The 23,678-nt window shown below is 36.7% G+C and overlaps 1 protein-coding gene across 5 annotated transcripts; it reads right to left on the minus strand.

Moving 5' to 3' along the window:
• Positions 1-365: 365 nt before the first annotated feature.
• Positions 366-21,449, minus strand: SLC17A3 (solute carrier family 17 member 3). Of its 5 annotated transcripts, XM_006182191.3 has the most exons (13): positions 21,361-21,449; positions 15,166-15,288; positions 11,593-11,804; positions 11,154-11,387; positions 10,985-11,072; positions 7,300-7,386; positions 3,613-3,731; positions 3,329-3,490; positions 2,919-3,048; positions 2,680-2,827; positions 2,278-2,368; positions 1,229-1,365; positions 366-1,146 (listed from the first exon to the last, which is right to left on the minus strand). In XM_006182191.3, the coding sequence occupies exons 2-12, from the start codon at positions 15,254-15,256 to the stop codon at positions 1,231-1,233; spliced, it is 1,497 nt and encodes a 498-aa protein (XP_006182253.2). In that variant the 5' UTR covers positions 15,257-15,288; positions 21,361-21,449; the 3' UTR covers positions 366-1,146; positions 1,229-1,230. The 5 variants fall into 5 exon arrangements, 4 of the variants coding, with proteins under 4 accessions (XP_006182253.2, XP_032318511.1, XP_032318510.1 ...); XR_004313488.1 differs by lacking the exon at positions 2,278-2,368; XM_032462620.1 differs by lacking the exon at positions 11,593-11,804 and having other exon boundaries at positions 11,154-11,212.
• Positions 21,450-23,678: the final 2,229 nt, after the last annotated feature.

Below are 23,678 nucleotides of genomic sequence, written 5' to 3' on the forward strand. Positions count from 1 at the left end.
ACATGTTCTGATTCAACAACTGGAAGCTCTGTGAACCCCTATTCTCTTGAGTTGTTATGGAGGTTTCATTACCTTCTGTACCCTTGCCCTAATTTTTTACTCAGAACTAGTATCCATCCCATCACCTTTATACAAAATAATTTGATGGCGATAATCTCTGTTCTACACAGTAGAGATAACCCTGGGGAACAACCTAGAACATAGTTCTGGCCCCTCTGAACATGCCATGACCCACTGACACCTATAAATTATAATTTAAAGAAATACTGATCTGTTTCAAGTTTTAAGCTTTATATATGATTTAACTACTGAAATTAGTTGGTTCAGAAAGAGAAACATAGAAGACTCACACCAGATACTCTGAGGACAGTGTTAAGTGAGGCAATTTATACAGGACTGGGATGGTGGTAAGGAAACCACAAGATATTTTGGAGAATCCCAGAGCTTGCAATATAAAAGCCAAAAAAAGGTTTGAAATAAGGGAAGAGAGAAGTTACCAGATGTGTGGAGAGAGAGGGCTGTCTTCTAGGAGCTGTGAAATGTAGTGGGAGGATCAGCCACCATCACTCTCCACAGGGAGGATCCTTAGAGATAAACACTCCTTATCCTCATTATCCCACGTCCACTGAAAACCCAGCAGAAGCCAGTGGACAGGAAAAGGTGAGATGCAAACCACGTAGGTCAGCTTCCAGGGGCCTGGGCAGGACAGAGGAGAGTGGAGCACACAAAGGGAGGAACACATGGACAACATCCAGCCCAGCAAATATAAATTAATATTCATTTTTGCAAATAGGAGGAATCATTGCTCTAGTGAGATTACCATCCTTGATTAAGAATTTCAAAACATTGTTTCCTGTTTCAAGATCCAGAAACTGTGAATCTAGCCTATTAGCTCCTATACAGCAGCTCCTCTGAATCCATTGTTAATTCTACTGAAGATGACAACTTCATTCTTGGCTACAATTTTATTTGAATTTCCATTCATCTTGTATTTTCCTCAGAAAGAAATTTGAGTAAATAAAGAACTGATCTCAGATTTGAAAAGAGTTACAGCAAAGAAGGTTTTTTCTGTTGGTATTTTCATCACTGAAGCCTTCTTATCCATGAAATAAGGTGCCTAGTGATTTTCCATCCAAGGTGGAATAACTAAGAAAGAAAAATGATATAGAATTAAAAATTTAAACAGTTCTTCTCTGGTTATAACCATAGATGAAATTACTACCCTTACCTTCATAAACGAGTGAGTTTCCTTTCTTTAGCCCAATCTTGGACATCCGCTTCTCCAAATATAAGGTAGAAGATCAGTCCTAAAGCATTAATGGCAAATGACAAAGAGAAGGTATTTCTCCACCCTAATTCAGGGTCCTGGAGAGACAAAATTTCAAGTAAATATTACCCCTTTCATCCTTTTTTTCTGTGAAACTCATATTATTTGTTTAGAAGACAATGTTCACTAGTGGGTTTTTGTGTAGAAATTTATTTCCTGAACACAGCTTAATAGTTGGGTAGAAAATAGAACTTCAAAATGGATTCAGAATATTCTCAATAAAATGTACTTAGAGACCTTTACAATTAACCTCCAGAATTGCATTTGTCACTATTTATCAAAGTACCATAAATTTTCTCTTTTGCACAAATCATGACAACATAAATATGCTAATAATATTTCTTCTTGCAATGCAAGAAGAATCTTGCAAGAAGATTGCAGGCTTTGGAGTTAGGCAGGTCTAAATTATAAGAATTCTGATTCTACATCCTTTTAGTGGAAAGACATATTCTAATAGATATTAATCATCAGCAAATGAGGGTAATGTTCCATTTTCATACCTGGTATGAGAATCAATAATTAAATGAGATTACTGCATATGAAATACCTATAATGACTACATGCATCAGACACTTACACATATTCACTTTCATTATCTCTTTGCTTTTGGATGGTTATGCAACTGAAAATTTCAAAGTGTTGCAGAAGACATAGCAAGTTGCTTCTATGCATGGATTCATCATCTTCTCACATGATGTCTACGTGGCTGTGTGATTTCAAAGACTGGATATTACCAGTGGATCACTAGTCAGTGCTTTAGTTCCAGAATGAGTAAAGATCAATGTCATGAAAGAAATTCTTCTATATTTTTCTTTGCCAAGTTGACCTTCATGACAAAATAACCCATGATTTAATTTTATTATCCAAAATGTGAAAACATTTTTTATGCTAATACCTTTAGGAATGGACTCAGCAGAGGGTTTTAAGAGTCCTTGACAAGCAAACTTTACCTGACTGAGGAGAAATCCACTAACAGTGGGTGCCAGGATAGCGGCTATCTGTGCAAATCCCCTCGAGACTCCCATGAGAAAACTGGAATGCCTGTGGGTGACAGGAATATTCCAGGCTAGATCCACAGATACTTTGCTGTATCCTTTAGTCCTGCTCTGCGTATGAATCCATCATATAGTAATTATGTCAAAAAGGACCTGAGCTGTGTGTGTTCACTGAGAGACACTAAGACAAGTCAATAATAGCCCTCCCCCTTCCACATACCTGAAAAAAATGGCCACAGGCTACCAGTGGTCCTTGCCCATGATTTATTATTTCACAAAATTTGGGGGCTCCTGGAAAGCTGCAGGCTAAATCTTTTTCAGAAAATGCGAAAAAGAGAGTGGAGGTTACAGTCCTACCTTGGAGCGAGATCTAAGGTGTTGATGTAGATCCCGGACTGACATAGTGGGCTTAGTCCACAGGCGAGCGTCAGAAGGCCCACTGTGATGATGTAACTGGAAGTGATGTAGGGCAGAATCACAAGGGCTGCTGAAGAGGGGAGAGTTCCTAGGGAATGAGGAATAGACAAATTAAACAAGATACATCTTTGGCTCCTGTATGCCTTGTGAATTATCAGACCCTTGGGCCCTGTTCTTACCTAGAACTGTGGCAATTTTCCTCACTGTAACAAGCCTAAAATTCTTGGTCAGAAGGAAATCTGCCAGTTGGCCTCCAAGGATACCAACAACCCAGGCGATGATAAAAGGAAGGGCAGACAGGAACCCACTCTGAGGGGGGAAGAATGAGTAAACCACCATAAATAAAGGTTGTGAGACCACACCTTGTATTGAAAAGTCACTAATAATCATACTGACAATTCTGAAATCATGCTTTCATAAGAGCATCAGTAGCCTCTTCCATCATACCCCCAGAAAAACTACTCCCATGACTGTTAGATGTTAGATTGTTTCTTGGTTAAAAAAGATAAAATTTTCTAGATAGAATGATTTGTGAAGGCAGAGTTATTTCCTGCAAACAGGAAAAAGGGTTGGAGGGAAATGTACTCACATCTCTGATATTAATATTGAACACAGAGCTGATGTAAGTTGGTGTATATATAACCATTATGTTAATTAACCATTGATGGCTGAAACAGCAAAACCCCATGGACCAGAGGGGTAGAGATCTGACCATAGCTTTGATGGGAAGAGGCTGCCTCGAAGAGCTGACCTGAAAACAAATTTACTGATCAGAATAGTGAGATCGGAGACATGCTCACACATTTTTAGGCACCCTGATAAATCCAGATGCTGACACAGATCTCTGGAGAAGGTTGGAGTTTTTATGTGTACCTGTTGGGCCAAGGAGGACATGATGTATTCTTTTTCTGTAGTGTTTATCCATGGATGAGTGACAGGGCCATCATAAACCAAAACAAACCAGAGAAGGCAGAAGACACAGCCAACACCTCCTGTAAGCAGAGGGCAAAATTGGTAATCTTCTGTGTGAATTTCTTTTACATTGGGACATTGTCTTTTATGGGTCCTGGGAAAGGCTCTTGCTCGTATCCCCTTTCCATTTCTCAGAAAAGTCACATGAATATCACAGCTTTCTAGAGTCCATTCCTTTACATTTCTTGATTATTTGTGTATGTGGAAATCACAGACCCTAGGAATGGCACTCAACTTAGTATCTCAACCTTCTTAATATTAGTAATGGGAAACTATTTTTCTCCTTGCAACACTTCTGACACCAAATGCGTGGGTTTTTCACACTAAGAAATTCTCTAATTCTCTGTAGACACCAACCTGGTGTCCTACAATTTAGCTCAGTTCTAACACTAACTATCTGACATTAGCACAGACCCTACAGAGTAAGGGTTCAGACACACAGACTGCCTCCTTACTTACTACAAAGAGATTCCCACTACTCCTCTCATTTTGGTAATTCGCTGGCACAGCTCACAAAGCTCAGGGAAATATTTATTTGTGTTTATTGGTTTATTATAAAGGACACAGATGAACAGCCAGATGAAGAGATACATAGGGTGAGGTCTGGAAGTGTCCTAAGTGCAGGAACTTCTGACCCTGTGGAATTGGGGTGTGCTATCCTCCCAGCACGTGGTTGTGTTCACCAACCTGGGATCTCTCAGAACCCCATAGTTTAGGGATTTGTTATGGAGGCTACATCATCTAGGCATAATTGATTATTAACACAATCTGAAGCACCCTCTCCTTCTAGGAGGATGGAGGGTGGGGCTAAAGGTTCCAAGCTTCTAATCACGGCCTGATCTTTCTGGTGACCTCCATCATGAAGCTATCTGGGGGCCAACCAAGAGTCACCTCATTAGACAAAAGATGGTGCTATAACTCAGGAAATTCCAAGGGACTGTGAACTCTGCTTGGATGCTCCTGTCATCCCCACCACTCAGGAAATTATAAGGGTTTTAGGACCTCTGTGTCAGGAACTCATGGCAGAAATATGTATATGTGTGTATGTGTGTGTGTGTGTGTGTGTGTGTGTGTGTGTGTGTGTAGATAATTCTTATTATGTCACAATTAGCCATTTTAATAGGTATGCAGAGATATTTCGTTGTTTCTATCTGCATTTCCCTAATGACTAAGGATGTTAAGATGACCACCTTTTTGTATGTTTATCTTCCCTCTCCCTATATTCTTTAGTGAGGTGTCTTTGCCCATTTTTTAAATTGGGTTTTTGTTTTGTTATCGAGTTTTGAGAATTATTTACACATTCTGGATAAAAGTCCTTATTATATATACGTTTTGCAAATATTTTCTCCCTGTCTCAACTTGTCTCTTTACTATCCTAATAGTGCCTTTTGAAGAGCAAAAGTTTTTAACTTCAATGAAATCCAATCTACCAATTTGTAATTTTATGGATCAAGCCTTTGGTGTCATATCTAAGAAATTTTTGCCTAACTGAAGAACAAAGATTCTCTCATATATTTTCTTCTAAAAGAATAATAATTCAGATCTTACAATTAGGTCCAAATTTCATTTTGAGTTTCTGTATAGAATGCAAGATATGAATCAAAAAAAAATTTTGAGCACCATCTGTTAAAAAGACTACCCTTTCTCCATTGAATTGTTTTGGCATCTTTGTCAAAAATCAATTTACCATTTATGTGTGAGTCTATATATAACTGTATTCTGTTTTGCTGATCTATTTGTCTATCTTTATGGCAATACCACAATGTCTAGATGACTGTAATTTTATAATACACCTTGACATCAAGCAGTGTTAATCTTCTAACTTTGGAAAAGTGGCTATTCTAGGATCTGCTTATTATTATGAAAATTTAGTTTTCAGTGAGTAAGTCTTTCATATCTTTTGTCAGATTTAGTGTGGTTACATGTTTTTGATACTATTGAAAATGGTACTGTTTGCTTTTATTTAAATTTCTGATTCTTTTAAACTTTATATGTCTAAAAATGTCCTTACTTGTCTTTGTTTTTGAAAACATTTTTCTTTGGCTCTAGAATTTTTGTTAACATTTTTTTTTTCTTTCTCCTTGCAGTATTTGAAGGATGTTGTTCCACTGCCTTCTTGCTTGCATTGCTTCTGATGGGAAAGCTGCAGTCATCATTATCTTTGCTCCTCTGTTTATAATATGTTTTAACTTGGGCTGCTTTTAAGATTTTATCTTTATCACTGATTTTGAGCCATTCGATTCTAGTACAACTTGGTACAGTTTTCTCCATGTTTCTTGTGCTTGAGATTCATTGATCTTTTTGGATCTGTGAGTTTGTAGTTTTCATCAAATTTGGAAAACCTTCAGCCATTATTTCTTCCAAGATTCCTTTCTGTTCTCCCATCCGACTCCTTTCCTTTGGGCACTAAACACCTTACTGATGTTCTCTTTTTACTATTATTTTTCTCTGGTTTTGTTCTGGATGGTTTCTATTATCGCTTTTAAGTTCATTAATTTTTTCTTTTGTTGTACCAACTGTCATTAATTCAATCCTTATATTGTAGTTTTATCTCTAGAAGTTTGATTTAGGGTCTTTAAAAATATATATTTTGCACATCTCTACTTAACTTTTGAACAAACAGAGTTGTGTTATAATATAGTTATAATAAGTATTCTTGTCTGCTAATTCTAACATTTGTGTCATTCTGGGTTGGTTTTGATTGATTGGTTATTCTTATTACTATGGATTGTGTTTTTCTGCCTTTGTCCATGTCTGGCAACCTTTGTTTGGAGCCAGACATGAATTATACCTTCTTGGGTGCTGAATATTTTTGTATTCCTATAAATAATTTGAGCTTTGTTTTGGGATACAGTTAAATTACATGGAAACACTTTGTTCCTTTTAGGTCTGGCCATTATCATTTGTCAGAGGGATCCACAATACCACTTCTCCTAGAACTAATTATGTCTCACTACTGAGGAAAGGCATTAATGAATATTCTGCCCAGTGACCCAAGAATTATAAATTTTTCCAGTCTGTCTTGTGGGAATAGGCTCTACCCCTGATTCTCTTTAAGTCCTGGACACTGTTCTTTAATCTTTTCCAATGACTTTCCCCACCTGGCCTCAGATGATGTCTTTACACACATACCCTGATCAGTGCTCTGCTGATAAAGGGGGACTCTGCAGATAACCAGGGTTTTCTCTGTGTGCAGTTGTCTCCTGTTAAGTATCTTTCCTATGAACTCTACCTGCCTTACTCTTTCGGGGCTCTTAGCTCTGTCTCCTCAACTCTGTTTCTTCCATCTCTCACAAACTGCTGCTCTGCAAGTCTGTCCTCTACTGCCTGCTGAGGCAGCAGATTTTGCCCCATCACTTTGTGTTAATAATACACCATGGCAGGTTAACAGCCATGGTTAATGGGCAGGAGGACTTCAAAATTCTGTGATGGTGTAGATTAATTGTTCTCTACTATTATATTAAGACATTTTGTTTTTCTAGGATCCTTCTGTCTTGACTCATTTCCTCCAGAAAAGTACACACAAGTAGAAACTCAGAAGAATCTCCCTGAATATGAAAACCTGGGAATGGGGACACAGCAGATTACCAAAGACATAGAAGACAAAAGGCCACCCGAGGGTTTGACTGATGAGGCCGCCCAGGAGGATGGCAATGAAACTTCCCAGCAGAATTCCTGCAAAGAGAGAGTAAGCTGTGGACTGCCACGTGGTAGTACGTATTACAGAGCAGTATCATCATCAAGAGATGGACATATTGGAAGACGTGAACTTCAAATTTATGACTGAGTTCAAATGTTCTCCTGAGGGCTCATTTTCCTGGCAGTTCCCTAGTAACATCACAGATGACAATCATGCTTCCTTTCATACTACTTTAATTTTTAATTACACAATTCATATAACATATGCTTATTGTAAATTACCACAAAGAACCAAAGTTCCCCTCACATGCCCCCACCCAGTCCATTCCCACCCTTCTCTCTAATGTTAACCATTAGCAGTAAGGTTTATATGATACATAATTGCACACCCTTTCACCTCTGCAGACATACATAACTTATATCTGTACAAACATGTATCTCTTTGTAAATGCATTTATGTAATATGTAGACAGAAAACTAGATAGATTTGTCTATTAGATTTGTCTATTAATGTTCTAATAACAGTTGTCATTTCCATGGCTCTACAGAGCATTCTCATATATATGGAATGTGGGGCACATTTCCTTTTTACAACTTCTTCAAAACTAGGTTATTATGTTTTTTATTTTCCAGCTGAACATTAGTATCAACCAACCTGTCAAATTTTGCATATATGTATGTGAGTTTATTATTCATTTTAAATAAACAAGACCATAATATACCTTTTGTCCTGTGTCATTTACATTTTATTTAACAATTGGTCTTGTAAATATTTCCATGTCACTGTGTATACTACCTATACATTGTTTTTTGTTATTGTTATTTCTGACCATAAACTTAATTATCACTTCTGAATATAAACATAATTTTTGTCTGTACAATAAAATATCAGAAGTAGACTTGCCAAATCAAAGACTATGCATTTTTTTTCTTTTTAAAAAATTTTTATTTGAAGTGTAGTTGATTCACAATATTAGTTTCAGGTGTACAGCCAAGTGATTCAGTTATACATATACATACATATATATATTTTTCTTTTCAGATTCTTCCCCATTGTACATTATTACAAGAAATTGAATATAATTCCCTGTGCTATACATTAGGTCTTTGTTGTTTACCTATTTTATATACAGTAATGTGTAAATACTGTGCATTTTTTATTTTGACAGATACTGCCAAAGCATCCTGCTAAAAGTCCATACCAAATTAAACTGCCAACAAAGATTGCTTTTTCCTCATTTCTTGACAACACCGGACATCCTCAAAGCTTCTAAATACAGTTTTCCAAATATAAATGCAAAAGAGTATATCATTATTTTCTTTCTATAGTAAAGTTGAATTTTTTTGTGTTTGTTATTTTTATTTCCTCTGTGAACTGTCTATAATCTTTTTGTTTGTTTCTTTCACTTGTTTAACTTTTCCTTAATTTATAGAACCTTTGTATATTTTGAATAATAATCCTCTATCTGGCATGCTGGCTGCAGTTCTATTCTCCCGCCCTTAAATTTTGGTGTATGGTGTGTTTTGTAATCCAGCAGTTGTAAGTTTTCATGCTGTCAGATCCATGAGTTTTCTCTGTAATAATTTCTAGATATACTCCTTTGCCTAAAAGAGCTTTCCCAATCTACAGTTTAAAAAGAATTTATGTTTTCCTTCTTGTTTAAACATGCCCTTTATTGAAGCATCTTACCTGTGTTGTCTCATTTGAGTACCAGTATCCAAATTTACAATTGAGGAAATAGAAACATGGAAAAGTTAATTAATGAGCCCAAGGTCACACAGCTAATAACAGGGAAAGGCATTTGAAATGAGGCTGCTTGACTCCAGGACACAAATCAATGAAGATGGAAATCAGTACCTCTTTCCACCACTGAGACCACCAAATCTGCATCTGTTTCTCTGTACTCTCTGCCTTTACTCCAATTATAATGGGGGACAGGTTCCTGCAACCATTCAACATCAAGTCCCCCTCTTGTCCTCTGGACCACATCTCTAGTATGAACTCTCACTTCTGCATCCTCCCTTACTTCCTCAACCCTGTGATCTTCCCCATCCACTTGTAAACCTAGCTTCATATAGCCTATATTCAAAACAAAGCACAACACAACACAACAAAACAAAACTTTCCACCTCTTCCAAACTCCGTCCACGCGTTTTGCCATTTCTTTGCTTATCTTCAGGACAAAACTTCTCAAACAGCCGTACTTACTGCTTCTACTTCCTTCCCTTCCATTCTTGCCTCAGCCAACTCCAAACACCCCCACCCCCTGCCATGGCTCTTCTCAAGGCCTTTAATGACTTCCAGCTTGTCAAACCCATGGCCACTTGTTCAACCCTAGCAGGTGGTGTAGCTGACCTTCCATCTCTGATTGAATGTTGTCTAATGGCCTTGGAGGAAGCTTCTGCTGGCCTGTCCTCCGCCCTTGGAGGGCAGCAGGGCTATTTTCTTGGTTTTCCTCTCTTTTTCCTCAATGTTCTTTCTCTGGGTGTTCAGACCCATATACTGAGAAATTTCAGGATGTCTTGTTATCTTTCATATTCCTCCTGAATTCCAGACTATAATCTCTACTCAGATGCCTTGTAGTTCATAGCTAAACTTGATTTATGCACATTGTAAGTCACTTAATACTCTAACATGTCTATCTGTGTGTGTGAGAGCTGTATCATATATGTATATGTATACCTAAAGCGTATGTTGTTTTCTTTTTAATTTTTTGAACTTTATAAAAATGATATCTTCCTGGATGTTCTCTTCTAAGATATTGTAATATGTGCTTGCTACATTATTTGGGAATATTTATTTCTGCTATAGAAGATGAATAAATTCATCTTATAAGACATAGGCAAATATCATAAGATATGTTAGGTATGAACAATGATTAAGTCATCAGCAATGAGACAAAGAGACAGGATTTATAAACTATGTTAGTTAAAGATAAGTAATTTACCAAGAATAACCCACTTCAAGTCATTAAATGCAGAGTTGGGAAAAGATGTGAACAATCAGATTTTGCCAGCTCCAGAATTTCACTGATTGAGTACCTCATATGCCCCTTGAATGTTCAGTCTCATATTTATAATTATTGTCTAATATTATGTGTTTCTTGGTCTTTCTATCTTTTTCTATCTATATTCAAAGACAAACATGTTATTCTTGGTAAATTAAGTTCTTTAATTAAGTTCTAAGGACAGCTGAGAGCAATTCTAAAGAAGATTAAGTTGGATCCATACCTTACACTGAATACTAGTATAAACTCCAATACGTCAGAAATTTCAAAATAAAAAATGAAACCATTCCTATTCAATGAAAGTCATGGTTGGATGCCTTTATGACCTTTCCAACTATGACTCAAAAATCCAGAAGTCATAAAAGAAAAGAGTGATCAATTTGACTACATAAAATATGTATCTTTAAAAAATGGCAAAAATCATTATGAGCAAGGTCAACTCACAAATGACAAACTGAGGGGGAAAAATGAAAGTTATGTCACAGACAAATGGCCCATCTCCCTAATTTATAAATACTTGATCAACACTGAGCACAAGACAAAGAACCTCTCAGTAAAGAAACTGCCAAAGAACTCAGTGAAGGATGTTGGATTGTGGTGCCCCCATTTCAGCCCCCCGTTTTTACCTGATAAAGCAATGCTGCAGAGTCGGCTTCGTTCATGTGGTGGACTCCAACTTTCCCAGAGTGCAAACTGACCCCCGAGTCCTGATCCCTGAAAGAAAAATAGAGTTTTTGATATGTGGTCCCATATAGAAAGTCATACCCAGCTCATATTTTTAAACTATCTGGGTACCTGGCTCAGGCCCTGAAGTATTCGAGTTGCAATGAGGAAAGTGAGTCCAAGGTCAGTTGCTAGAGGCGTGAAGAGAATCAGAAGTGAGGATCCAAGCAAGGAAACACCAACCACTCGCTTTGTTCCTACTCTTCCGGCCAGGTATCCACTGGGAGCCAGGGTCAGGATCATGCCGTAACTGATGGCACTAAAGATGATGCCCTGAATGTGAGGGCTCCAATTGTACACAGGGGCCTTAGAGAAACAGACAATGCTTTGGAAAGCCATTTATAGGAAGGCTCATTTGTAACTTAAGAAACCTCTTTAGATCTTTCGCTTGCTTTCAAATCACGATTTCCTCAGTTAAAACTTTTCAACATATACACTCTAGAAAAATAAACATCTAAACAAACAACAAATGGCAAAAACAAGAACACAACTTAAACCTTGAATTGCTTACCCATGCAGTAGGACTCTTTGGGGAATTTTGGGGATCACCAGATGAATCAAAAGGCAGCCCCTCAGTGGAGCCATTAAACTGGAACTGATGGCTTGTGCTGTTGACCATGGCTACCATGGTGATGTTCATGATAATACCTTGTGCCGCTATAACAAAATTGCAGAGGTGTGCAATGAAGGCTATTCCATAGCGAGTGGAACATAAGGTCGGAACTGGAAATATTATGACATTGTATTAGTGCCTACCTTATTGAACCGTCATTTACTTTTTGCAAGTTATAATACTGAGAGGTACCACCTGATGATTTAAATGGCACTTCTGTTGGGTTTGGGAACAAAAGATCACAAAAGGTGGAAATCACTGAGTTGAATCAAAGAGTGTTTTATTCTACAGCTTTATAGACCCTGACTTGCTCTGTTCTTGCAATTTTGTCTCTTCCATTCCTAGGTTATTACATTCTATTGTTGATGAAATTTCTTACATTTACATGAAGATGTAGAGATACAGAACATCTATATTAAAAGTAAATATATACATATAAGTAAAAATATGTATACATGTACATATTTAAATACATAGTTTATATCATATGTACTATATCATACATACATATATACATATATAATATAAATTTTAAACATTGAAGGAGTAGATTTACTATTCTTCTCATATGTCTTTAGTCATTGAGAATAAACTTTCACTTAAATTTTCAAATTAAACCTCTATAAAGATTCTCATTAGAGAAAAACTGAGACCCACAGACTATGGAGAAATACAGTGAAAAAATAGCAGAAAAAGAAATGAGCACAAAATTAAAATAATATGTTTTTGTACATATTTTTTGATAGTTATTGCCGGGAAGAAAGTATTGCAATAATCCAGAAGAGAGGTGAAGAATCGTGGACTATGGTGGTAGCAGAACGTAGAAGAATGAAAATGTGATAAGATCCCAGACAGATCTCAGTATGGGAGTGACTAAATCTTGATTTCATTTTTACAGATGGTAGGGGAGTAGCATTGAAGGCTTCCTTGTTCTAAACAACTAGAAGAATGGAGCTGCTGTTTGCTGAGGGAGTTCCGTGGAAAAGACCAGGTTTGGGGGCAGTGGAGTGATAAAGAGCTTAGTACTGGACAGTTAAGACAAAAATGCCTTTTAAACAGCCAAGAGAAGATGTTGAGAATGTTGTTGGATATACAAACACCTCTAGAGTTTAGAAGAGAAGTAGAGGTTGAGGTATAACATTGGGAGTTAATAACCCACAGATGATGCTCGAAACCATGATATTTGGGAAATGAGAATAAATAGAGAATTAACAGCTGTTTACTACCCTGCTTCCCATCTCCTGTTCACTGGAGACCTGGGATGGAGGACTGCCCTTCCCCTGGCTCATTGCATGCTCATTCCCCCCTAATCCTCCCCTCTTTTCTGGGAGTCTGTAAGTAACAAATCTTGTGACTTTACTTCCTTTGTGTGAGTGTATTGGAAGTGTGCCTTCAGTCAAAATGACTCTGGGGTTTTCATGTCCTCAGAGTGGGAACTTGGATGCTGAGGGAGCTACATGCCGATCCCCTGTAGGTGGCTTGTGCCTCTCTTTCGGCAGGTCATAATCTGCTTATTCATAATTTAATAACTAGCCATGGGCCCCCCAACACAGTGGGTTCTTCCTCAGTCTAGACTCCAGATGAGATTGCAACCTGGCCAACTTCTCAACTGCAGCCTTGTGAAATGCAGGGAGAAGAATCAGCTAAGCCAAGCCATTCCTGGAACTCTGACCCACAGAGACTATGACATAATAAATGTGTGTTATTTTAGGCCACTAAGTTTGTGGTAATATGTCTGCAGGAATAGAAAATGAATACAGTTGGCTAAAAATAATAAGGATCAGTTAAATGTATTAAGACTACAAGAATTTTTTTCAGAGGGAAGGGCAAGCATTGAGAGATACTTGCTTTACAAAGCATTGAAATCAGTCATGAGGGTAAAATGGTAAGACATCATTGTATTGAAAAAAAGAATAAGCAAAAAAAAAAAAAAATCCAAGGAACAATAGAAAAACACCCACAAAAATCATACAGTGAGTAAAGGATGTTGTGGCTAATGAAGGAAGGTAAAATTATATAATAAGTGGTGTTGAGGTAAGGAGTTAAAATATATGAAAAATAATGTTGGAGTTGTATGTCATGTTTTAAATCAAAATAAAGTCAATACATAATAAAATAATACAGCATTTTGTCAAACTGAGGTTGTCATTGATTTAGGATGCATCATTTTTTGCTCCACTAAAAATCAATTGATCAACTAATCAACAAATCAAACTTAATAGATCTAAAACTAAACTTTTAGGTTCCCTCTCCAAGTCTTGCTTCACCCAGATTCCTTCCCAACTCAGCTGATATAAATTCCATCCTTCCAAATACTTTGCGATTTATCCTGATTTCTTTCTTTCACAGCCTGCATCCAATCTATGTAGAACATCCTGTTGTCTTTACATTCGAAACGTATGTAGAATTCAATCACTTCTTGCCAGGGCCACTGTTATCTTTTGGCTTAAAGCTTCTTCCATGTGGTTCTAGCTACGAACATCTCTTCCCTGAGTTTTTGCAATAGCTTTCAACTTGACTTTCTGTTCCCATCTACTCTCAGCACAGCATTTGGAATGCTCTAATCATACTATAAATTTGATTACCCCTTTTCTGCTCAAAATTCTCTGTGGCCTCACTTTTGTTCAGATTAAAAACTAAGGCCTCTACAGTGGCTGATGGAAATGAAATACTTATAACTATTGCTTCAAATTTTTATTTTTCTTAGGAAAAAGCCCTGAGGAAGTGATAATTCCAACTGTAGACAGGTGTTATGCTAAAGGATATCATGATATATATATGTTATATCTATCTATCTATATCTGTCTATTAACCGATCTATCTAAATGATAGGTAGGTAAAAAAACATAACTCCACAATTGAAATAGTCAGCCACAGGAGGATTTTTCAAATAAATAATACTTTACCTATTGGATATATTGAAATAATAATATGTATTCTTTAAGAATCATGATTGTGAGCATTATAAAGCAAATGGAAAAGAATGTGTGGTCCAATTTTTAAAATACATCATATGTACAGTACAGGATTACATAAAATATCCATATAAGGGAAAGCAATAAAAACAAATTACAGTGGATGAATTAAGCTTATTAAGATCTTTTTTCATGTCTTGATTTTTCAAAGTTTCTGTAATTAAGTTTTTGTACTTGACCTAAGAAACTCAATTATGTTCACAATATTACACGCAGTAGAAAGCAAAATACACAATGCCATATGTAGATTATTTGGAGCAATTATCAAGACTGTAAATGCATATGGACTAAGATTAGATGGTAATCATTAAAAATAAAATACTTTTTTAGAATAGTGATATTTGTTTCCTTCATGTATTTGCAAATGTACATTAATAGTACTTGGTTTTTAAAAAGAATTAAACAATTTAAAAGATATAAATTCATTTCTTTGTATTAAGACATTGTAAAAATCCACCATAAAATCCTAAAACCAAGTAGTCGAGGTTGAGTTTACCTTTCCTGGGACTGAGTTTCTCATCCACTTGCGTATCTTGGGAGTATTTACTCTTATCTTCTGTGGGACTCAGCTCTGTCATGGTGGCCATGGCGTTCTTCTCTCCTGATGACTATTTTTCACCTATCAGAGCGATATGTAATCCAAGGTGTCAGCCACGAGAAGAGACTCCTTTGAAACATTTAAAAGTCGGCAACAGGCAAACATGAGCTGGGCCATTCCATCTGGACGTGGTATAAGGAAGATCATTACCCACTCCTGGCTCAATACAGCAGGTGTACTGTGCCTAGGGTTTGGAAATGTTTATTATTTAGGATCTAGAGTGCTGTGTGCCAATTTAAGAGCACTGGATTTGGAGCAAGGCATTTCTAAATTCAAATCCAGGCCTGTGATTTACCTAACATGCCAAGTGCTACCAGCAGCAAATTTGTGTGCCTCCGTTTCCCATCTGTTGTTAATAATAACAGTAACAACAGCAGCAGCAGCAGCAGCAGCAGCACCTCCATCAATTGTTTGTAAGGATTCGATAGACCACGCATGCCTGGTGCCCAGCAGTGGTTGCTGTCTAGTTTATTGCCGTTGTTGTTGGAGCTACAACAGCTCTGCTCCTCTGGCATCCTCTCCTGCACCTAAGAATCTGGCTTCTTGCATCCATGATGACTCCCATACTGCTTCCCACCTGACCCACTCTGAGTGCTGCTGATATATGCGTCATCAATAATTGGGGGCCAAATTTGCATAATGAGATGATACAATTTTTATTGGATAATTTTGACATGTAACATTGTAAAAATTTAAGGTGTATGTTGTGTTACTTTGATACATTTATACATTGTAAACTGGTTGCCCTTGTAATAATATTTATCACATTACACACTTATAGCACAGTATTACTGCCTATGTTCAATAAACTGTACAGTTAATCTTTATGGCTATTTTAGTGCTTGTTATAAATTTGTACTCTTAAACACTATCAACCTTATCTCCCATCCCCTGGTAACCACTGTTTTACTGTTTTTTTTTTAATATGTTTGATTTATGATTCCACATATATGATTCCACATATATTTTATAACTCATGTAAGATTCCACATATAAGTGATATTATACTGTATTTGTCTTTCTCTGGCTTATCTCACTTGGCATCATGTACTCAATGTCCATCTATGTTGTTACAAATGGCAGGATATCCTTTTTACTCACAGCTGAATAATATGCTATGGTGTATATATACCACAAGATGATACAATTCTAATCCCGTATCATTTTTGGCCACAAGTTAATGATATGTCTACAGAAGTCTAGAAACAACTAACATGGAGATCTAGACCTTTTTGCTTATAAGAGAACTAAAAAAAAACTTTCCTACATACAATATTATGGTCTTTAATACCCAAGGGCCTTTTTGTGTGGTGCTGTGTATAGAATTACAATTTTTGTATTATGTTTAGTGATCAGTTTATTAAATTTATAAATCTCTTAAAGGAAAAATTGAAATGATATATATAATCCAGCAGGGAAAATGGAGGTAAAACTGGATGATCAAATGTCATCCCTTAGCAGTTGGGTCAAAGTTCAGAAATAATGCCTACATGTTGAAATATACCCCATTTTAGCAGCCAAGGATGGAGGCTTAATATTTTGAGTGCCCTGAACTATTAATGTTGGAACAAGTTCTCAGTTTTCCATTCCATGTATTCTTTGATGAGGGCTACATGACATCTGAGAGTTGTCTCATCCAAGAAATTAAGTAATTTCTGGATGAAAGGGTGGTTAGCTTTTTGTAGAAGAAGGATGTAGGGAGGGCCTAAAAAGAGAAATAAGGCAACCAGGCAGAATTCCTCAGGGATATTTCATTATATCAGAGGTGAAAATTATATAAACAGATGAAGGCACAGCAGAACCTGAACTGAGACAGGAAAACAAGAGAGAACCCCAACAGACCCCTTCACAGAGAAGAGTATAGGATAAAGCAGTGGGGTTGTGGAGTCAACTCACATAGGCCCACAAAAGCAGATTCAAAACTTCTAGGAATTTTGCAAGTTGGTTGTTAAAAATAGTCATTATTATCAAATTATGCAAATTTAGAATTAAATAAATTATACTTTTAAAAGGTAAGAATTATTGAAAGCTCACTTCATTATTATTTCAATGTCTTTTACTGTCAGTTATGTTCTTGAAATCACTTATGTCTCTTGCATGTATATGGTGGGAATACCAAATAAAGGCATATATCTCTTCTTAACTCTGAATTCAGTGATGTCATGTTGGTAGCTTGAAATTGGGCATGATAGGGGTTTTTATACCCCATAAAATGGTAGATGCCACAAATTTTGTATTGATTTATTGAATTCCTGGACTTAATAAATTTATCAAACAATATTGTTAGATTTATACTTGTTGAGTGACTTCATTGCTTAACTGGAAATTAATCAAACATTTATTTATAGTCTGATTTTTTGGCACTATTGTTGGGATAGAATTATAACAGCTTAGTGGATTCTGCAAGAAATAAAAAATTACACTTGAAGTTATAGATGTGACTGGAAAACAGAGTAAATATTTTAGCTTAAAATATGTTATTAAAAATAATATAAAAATATTAGTATCCCTCAAGTGGTATTGTGAATTTTACTAACATGATGTTAATTTGGACAACTTATGCATTTTGTAGATAGTAATGTAGAATCAATGTTCCAATCTCTGCAATTATATAAAAAACTAAAAAAGAAAAAAGAACTATTATAATTCATAGTGCTGAAGTTGAAAGTGATTTCAGTTAATGAATATAATTTGTATGAGAGTGAGAGATAGTTCAACTGCAGATCATCTATGAGATTTAATGATAATAAATATATTGGGAAGAACTGGCTGATTGGGATGCAATTCCATTCGTCAAACTATGGCTGAATTTCGACCAAGTTGCCTAAAGACACAAGAGTTTAACAAAAATAAATGAAAATTGTAAACCTTAAATATGTAGAATTTCTATTTTTTTAATTATACCCCAAACCCCCATAAACCTGATAAAAAAGGACAGTATTCCATGGGAATCAATTGGCTATATGGAACTTATAATAAACATATTGTATATTTTATTATTATTTATAAATTGTGTGCCCCAGATCTTTTATATTGGTAGAATTTATAATAAACCTAAATGTATGAGTGCATGCATTCTTTTCCCCTGGAAAGCCAGTTGTGAAATATTCACCAGCAAACCTCAGGGTAAGGAGACCCATCAAACATCTTCCCCGTGGGCTTCTGCCTTTGATGCAATCATCTACTGATGAGTCCATGTTTTTCATTTTGCCACCAGCATGAAAAATTTTTCCTACTGGATTTTCTATCATTTGAAACCCCAGTTCCAGGAATTCCAGAGAGATAGCCAATTTACAAGGAAGTGTTCCCCCCACCCCACCTCAGGAAGCAAAGAGACAGTTTCCATGCTGAAAAAAAAATCAAATATGAAATCTGTCAGGCTCCTGGGGTCAATATTCATTCCAATTTTGTATTCTACCGTAAGATGCTCTGTAAAAATATCAGGAGATTTATTAGGCCCTCTAACTTCCTGTAGAGGTGGTGGTTCTCACTGAAAAGAACAATAAGGAGAGGTTCCATCCTGTCACAAGTACCACAATTAAAGTACAAGTGTCATTCAATTCCACTGACCCGTGGCTCCTGGACCAGGTGCAGGAGACAAGGATCCTTATATGTACTTGTAGCTTACTAGCATCACAAGGACTGGTGCTATCTGATCTGCATAATACTACACTCCTCTGGCTTATGAAGGACCATCTTGATTTTTATTACTGTTTTATTACCGTTGATCAGGTTCCTGTGTACCTGGAAGCATTCTTCAAACTACTCTGATTTCATGTCCTACAACTTCCTTTCTAGTGGCTTCTTTCAAATATACTCTGCACAAGATATTTTCTGGGACACCATAAGAACCGTGTGCTTGAATCTCATGAATTGAAGTTTGACAGTAATATTCTATCCAGAGAAACTTTGCACATGATGCCATGATTATTTTACAGACAAGCAAAAGCATGTAGCAATCCTAGGGTGATCTAGAAATTAAGATTATTTTATTCTCTACTTGTATGCTTTCACTACTTAACAGCTGGCCCCTGAAGAGAAAGAAAACTCTTGTCACCTGAGTTTGAGGCTGAATTCCATTGGATGAAAACATTCCATATTCCCGGTTTACCACAACTTCCCCTGTTCTTAAATGTGTGCCTCTGGCTGATCCTTGTGACCTTTCGACCAACGCAGGACTCAGTTCTTGAGCCCTCCATCTCTGAGTCTACTTTTAGGATGGTAGTTCCAGTAAGGTTCCTTTATTATATGGAGGATATTTGTCCATTTTCAAGTTGCTTTCAAGTCTTATTAAACATGAGGTAGAATCTCAGTATTTATTAACAGTGGGCTCAGAATATCAGCTTTGACAGAAGCAGATACTTAAATAATAACTTGAGTAAAGTAATTACAAGTACTTCCAGTTTTTGATTATCTTGATTCCAGACAAACAGGTGCACCTTGTCTTGGAAACCTGAGTGCTCAGTCCCAGCAGATGTGACCATATATGTGGAGACCATAATCCTAGGAGATTTTAAAAGCATTCACTCACACAGCTAAACAGGTGGTTGGGCAAAGGGAATAGGAATCCACATAAGGGAAAATTCTGAGAACATATGGCTGTCAAGGGAGCATCTGAATTCCAGGAAAGCTTGGAGGCCTCAAGAAAGATTTATGGCTGGATGCCCCGATAGTGAGGTTGCCAGGGTGATACAATTCCACTTTGGCTAGCCTCCAAGCCCTAGGGCTATACAAAAATAAAACCCCATATATATGTAATTATATGTTAGGTATGTTTTATATTATGTATCGTATGTGTATGTACATGTATACACACTCCTACATTGTTGGTTGAAATGTAGTTTGGTGCAGCAATTATGGAAAACAGTACAGACATTCCTTCAAAACCTGAAAGTAGACTTACCCTATGACCCAGCAATCCCACTCCCAGGCATGTATTCGGAGGGAACTCTAATTTGAAAAGATGCATGCACTCCAATGTTCACAGCAGCACTATTTACAATAGCCAAGACATGGAAGCAACCTAAATGTCCATCAATAGATGACTGGATAGAGGGGCGGAGGGTGGGAAGGGATAGACTGGGATTTCAAAATTGTAGAATAGATAAACAAGATTATACTGTATAGCACAGGAAAATATACACAAAGTCTTATGGTAGCTCACAGAGAAAAAATGTGACAATATGTGTGTACATGTCCATGTATGACTGAAAAATTGTGCTGAACACTGGAATTTGACACAACATTGTAAAGTGATTATAAATCAATAAAAAATGTTTTAAAAAACTGCGCATTTTAATTTATAAAAAATAGATGACTGGATAAAGAAGCTGTGGTATATCTATACAATGTAATACTACTCAGCCATAAAAAGAATAAAATAATACCATTTGCAGCAAGATGGATGGACCTAGAGATCATCATACTAAGTGAAGTAAGTCAGAAAGAGAAAGAAAAATATCATATAATGTCACATATGAGGAATCTAAAAACAAAGACACAAATGAACTTGATTATAAAACAGAGACAGACTCACAGACATGGAGAACAAACTTATGGTTATGGGGCTGGTGAGGGATAAATTGGGAGTTCAGGATTTGTAGATACTAACTATTATATATAAAATAGATAAACAACAAGGTTCTACTCTATAGCACAGAAACTCTATTCAATACCTTGTAATGGCCTATAATGAAAAAGAATATGGAAAGAATATAAATGAGTCACTATGCTGTACACTGGATATTAACACAACATTCTAAATCGACTATACTTCAATAGAAAGTTTTTTTTTTTAACTCCCCAAAACTCAGCCTTTAAACGTCTCACTAGAGTGACTATTTCTAAGAAATGTCATGCACAGTTGGCATTTTCTCAGTTTATGGGTGATCGGGCACACAAAACCACCTTCCCACTCCCTCCTCCCTTCTCTTTGCCTTGCTAAGGAGATATGGGTTTTTACATTTTCACTCAAAATTTTTTAAATCAATGTGAGAAAACCTATGACTTGGAGGGTATACAAAAATTGTCAGTTGTTACACAGAAAGGACCCTTGAGAGATCTTTCGCAGCAACACCAAGAGAAACGACTTACCGACTTAGAGTCTGAGGACGGACTTCAACTTAGAACCTGCTCGTCCTTCCTACTCTCTCCCTCTGCAGTCTTGCCAGCAGGCAGCTGAGGATTCTTTGGCATCCTGGGGCTGGAATTGCTAACCATTAATGAGATTCACCAAACTAGAAGTTGAATGAGAAGGCTTCTTGCCAAGTGAACTTTAGGGAAGTTTTTGGAAAAATGTGCCTTGAGTACTCAGAATCTGAACCCCTTCTCCGGTTCTACCTGCCTCTCTGCCAACATGAGAGTCTCGACTTTTCCCCTCAGGTGTATCTCCTAGAAACCTCAGCTATGTTCTCTAATTCAGACATCTGCGTGTGATTCTTGCTTTGCTTTGTTGTATCTTCAACGACTTTAGTTCTGTTCTGAAAAGTTACAAAAAAGAGAATATTATAATTAAATGCGGTTTAGTACTTTTTTCTTTGTTATTTTTGTGTTTTTTCCCTTTGAAACTTTGTTAAAAATTTTTTTTTGAAACACTGAACTATAATATTACAGATAAACTTGAACTTTACGCTGTTGCTTTCTTTGGTCTTTTTTCCTTTCCTCCCTCTCTCACACACACACATGAAGAACAATAACAAAAACATCTCACATAAGTTTAGTACGATTTCTCCACTTTTTTTCTATTTTTACTATCTATAGGTGTATTCACAAACTACATAAATAATGCTTTGTATTATTTCTAAATTTGTATACACATTACGATGCGGTATGGACCATTCTATAATTCACTTTGCAGAATAAGCAACATGAATTTGGAACACCGACATAGGCACAGTGGAGCCCAACCTTTCTCAGTTTCTTTTGGTTGACTTGTTCTTACCTACACTCCTACATAGTTGAAAATATCCTCACTGCTTCCCAAGTTTGCAGGTGGTTATGCTTGCCTTCATCTTGGAGATGAAGCAATGCCTTCAGATTCCCAGCTCTATGTAGATGCTTCATTTCCAGTTCCCTGCATCTCTGTGCTCACAACCCAGACACCTTTCCTTATGTGAGAATTAGAGTTCGTCTCCAGCCATGGAGAAGTAAGCCTCATTCTGCACTCCTATGAGCTCTCCCGGCTTAAGCTCCTGCTCATTCTAAATTCCTTCTTAGTTTATTCCCCGAGGAGATCTCTTTTTGATTTTGAGTTTGACTATTTATACCCATCTGTTCTGCATTATGGGAGAGTAAACCACCTCCTAGTCTTACCGAGTCCAAGTTCATACTACTCACTGCATGACAGGCCAATAAATTGAGGAATGAGTTGTTGGGGCAAGGAATAGTGACTTTATTCAGAAAGCCAACAGACCAAGAAGATAGTGTCCCAAAGAACCATCTCGCCTGAGTTAGAATTCGTGCTTCTTTTCTACTAAGAGGGGAGGGAGTAGAGTCAAACATTTCCTGCTTCCAGTCAGCCTCTGGAGGGGGTGTGTTAATTTCTTCCTTCCTGCAGTCATTCACAGGTAGGCCTGATCAGGATATTTCCTGTGAGCTAAACAAAGGTGTTTAACCTAAACGCTCATTACCTGGGAGGCAGGGTTCCCAGGGTTCCACATAATGGGCCATTATGTATAATTTAAGCTTACAGGCAACAAACATCCCTTTAGTGATTAACTTGTAGCAAAATCAATAGAATACAAAGGTTAAAATAAAAGAAACAGGTTCAATATGGAGTCAGATTTGTTCTTCCCTGTTACATCAGCATTCTGGTGGAGTGGGAACCATCACTGAGATCAAGGATTCTGAAGGAGTTGCCTGGGTCTTCGGGAGTCTTTGTTACTATTTTCCAAGCATTTATTATTCATTTATTACTATTTATTACTAATTTCCTCCTCACAATTCTTTCAGGTAAGTTTTATTATGTTCATTATGAGGTCAGAAGAGAAAAGAAAGCCAGATTTGTTCCATCTGCACTTTGGGAATTGAAGCATGGATAATTTAAGTCCACTGTGGAGAAGAAAGTGATGCAAATTTCACCTTCCTGTGTAAAAGATTTTTCCCTGAGTCATTTTTGAAGGACTCTGGACCCTGTGATAAATAATCAACTTTAGAATTCAAATACTTCTAATCCTGAATTATTATCCAAGTCATAAAATGTGACTTGGTTTTGCAATTTAATTTTTAACTTCATCTTAAAATGTTCATGAGTTGTTTGTTCTTGCATTCTACTTGATTTTATTTGGTAGAAATAGAAATTAGTTGTCTCTGTGTGGAAAAAATTCCAACTTTGCTTCATTTCTATAATTAATTTTTAAACACTTGAATACAGATTGAAATATTTCCTTGACTTAGATTGTGATATACACTTT

This window comes from Camelus ferus, chromosome 20 (assembly GCF_009834535.1).
Source record: "Camelus ferus isolate YT-003-E chromosome 20, BCGSAC_Cfer_1.0, whole genome shotgun sequence".
Lineage (NCBI taxonomy): Eukaryota > Metazoa > Chordata > Mammalia > Artiodactyla > Camelidae > Camelus > Camelus ferus.

Bases quoted from the DNA above. Each gene is read 5' to 3' on its own strand.
- SLC17A3 (XM_006182191.3), bottom strand. From the start codon at position 15,256: ATGGCCACCATGACAGAGCTGAGTCCCACAGAAGATAAGAGTAAATAC. The intron at 11,073-11,153 runs GTACCCAGATAG...TTTTTCTTTCAG, and splicing joins TACTTCAGGGCCTGAGCCAG to GGATCAGGACTCGGGGGTCA. The intron at 3,732-7,299 runs GTAATCTGCTGT...CTCTGCTTACAG, and splicing joins TTTTGTCTTCTATGTCTTTG to GAGGTGTTGGCTGTGTCTTC.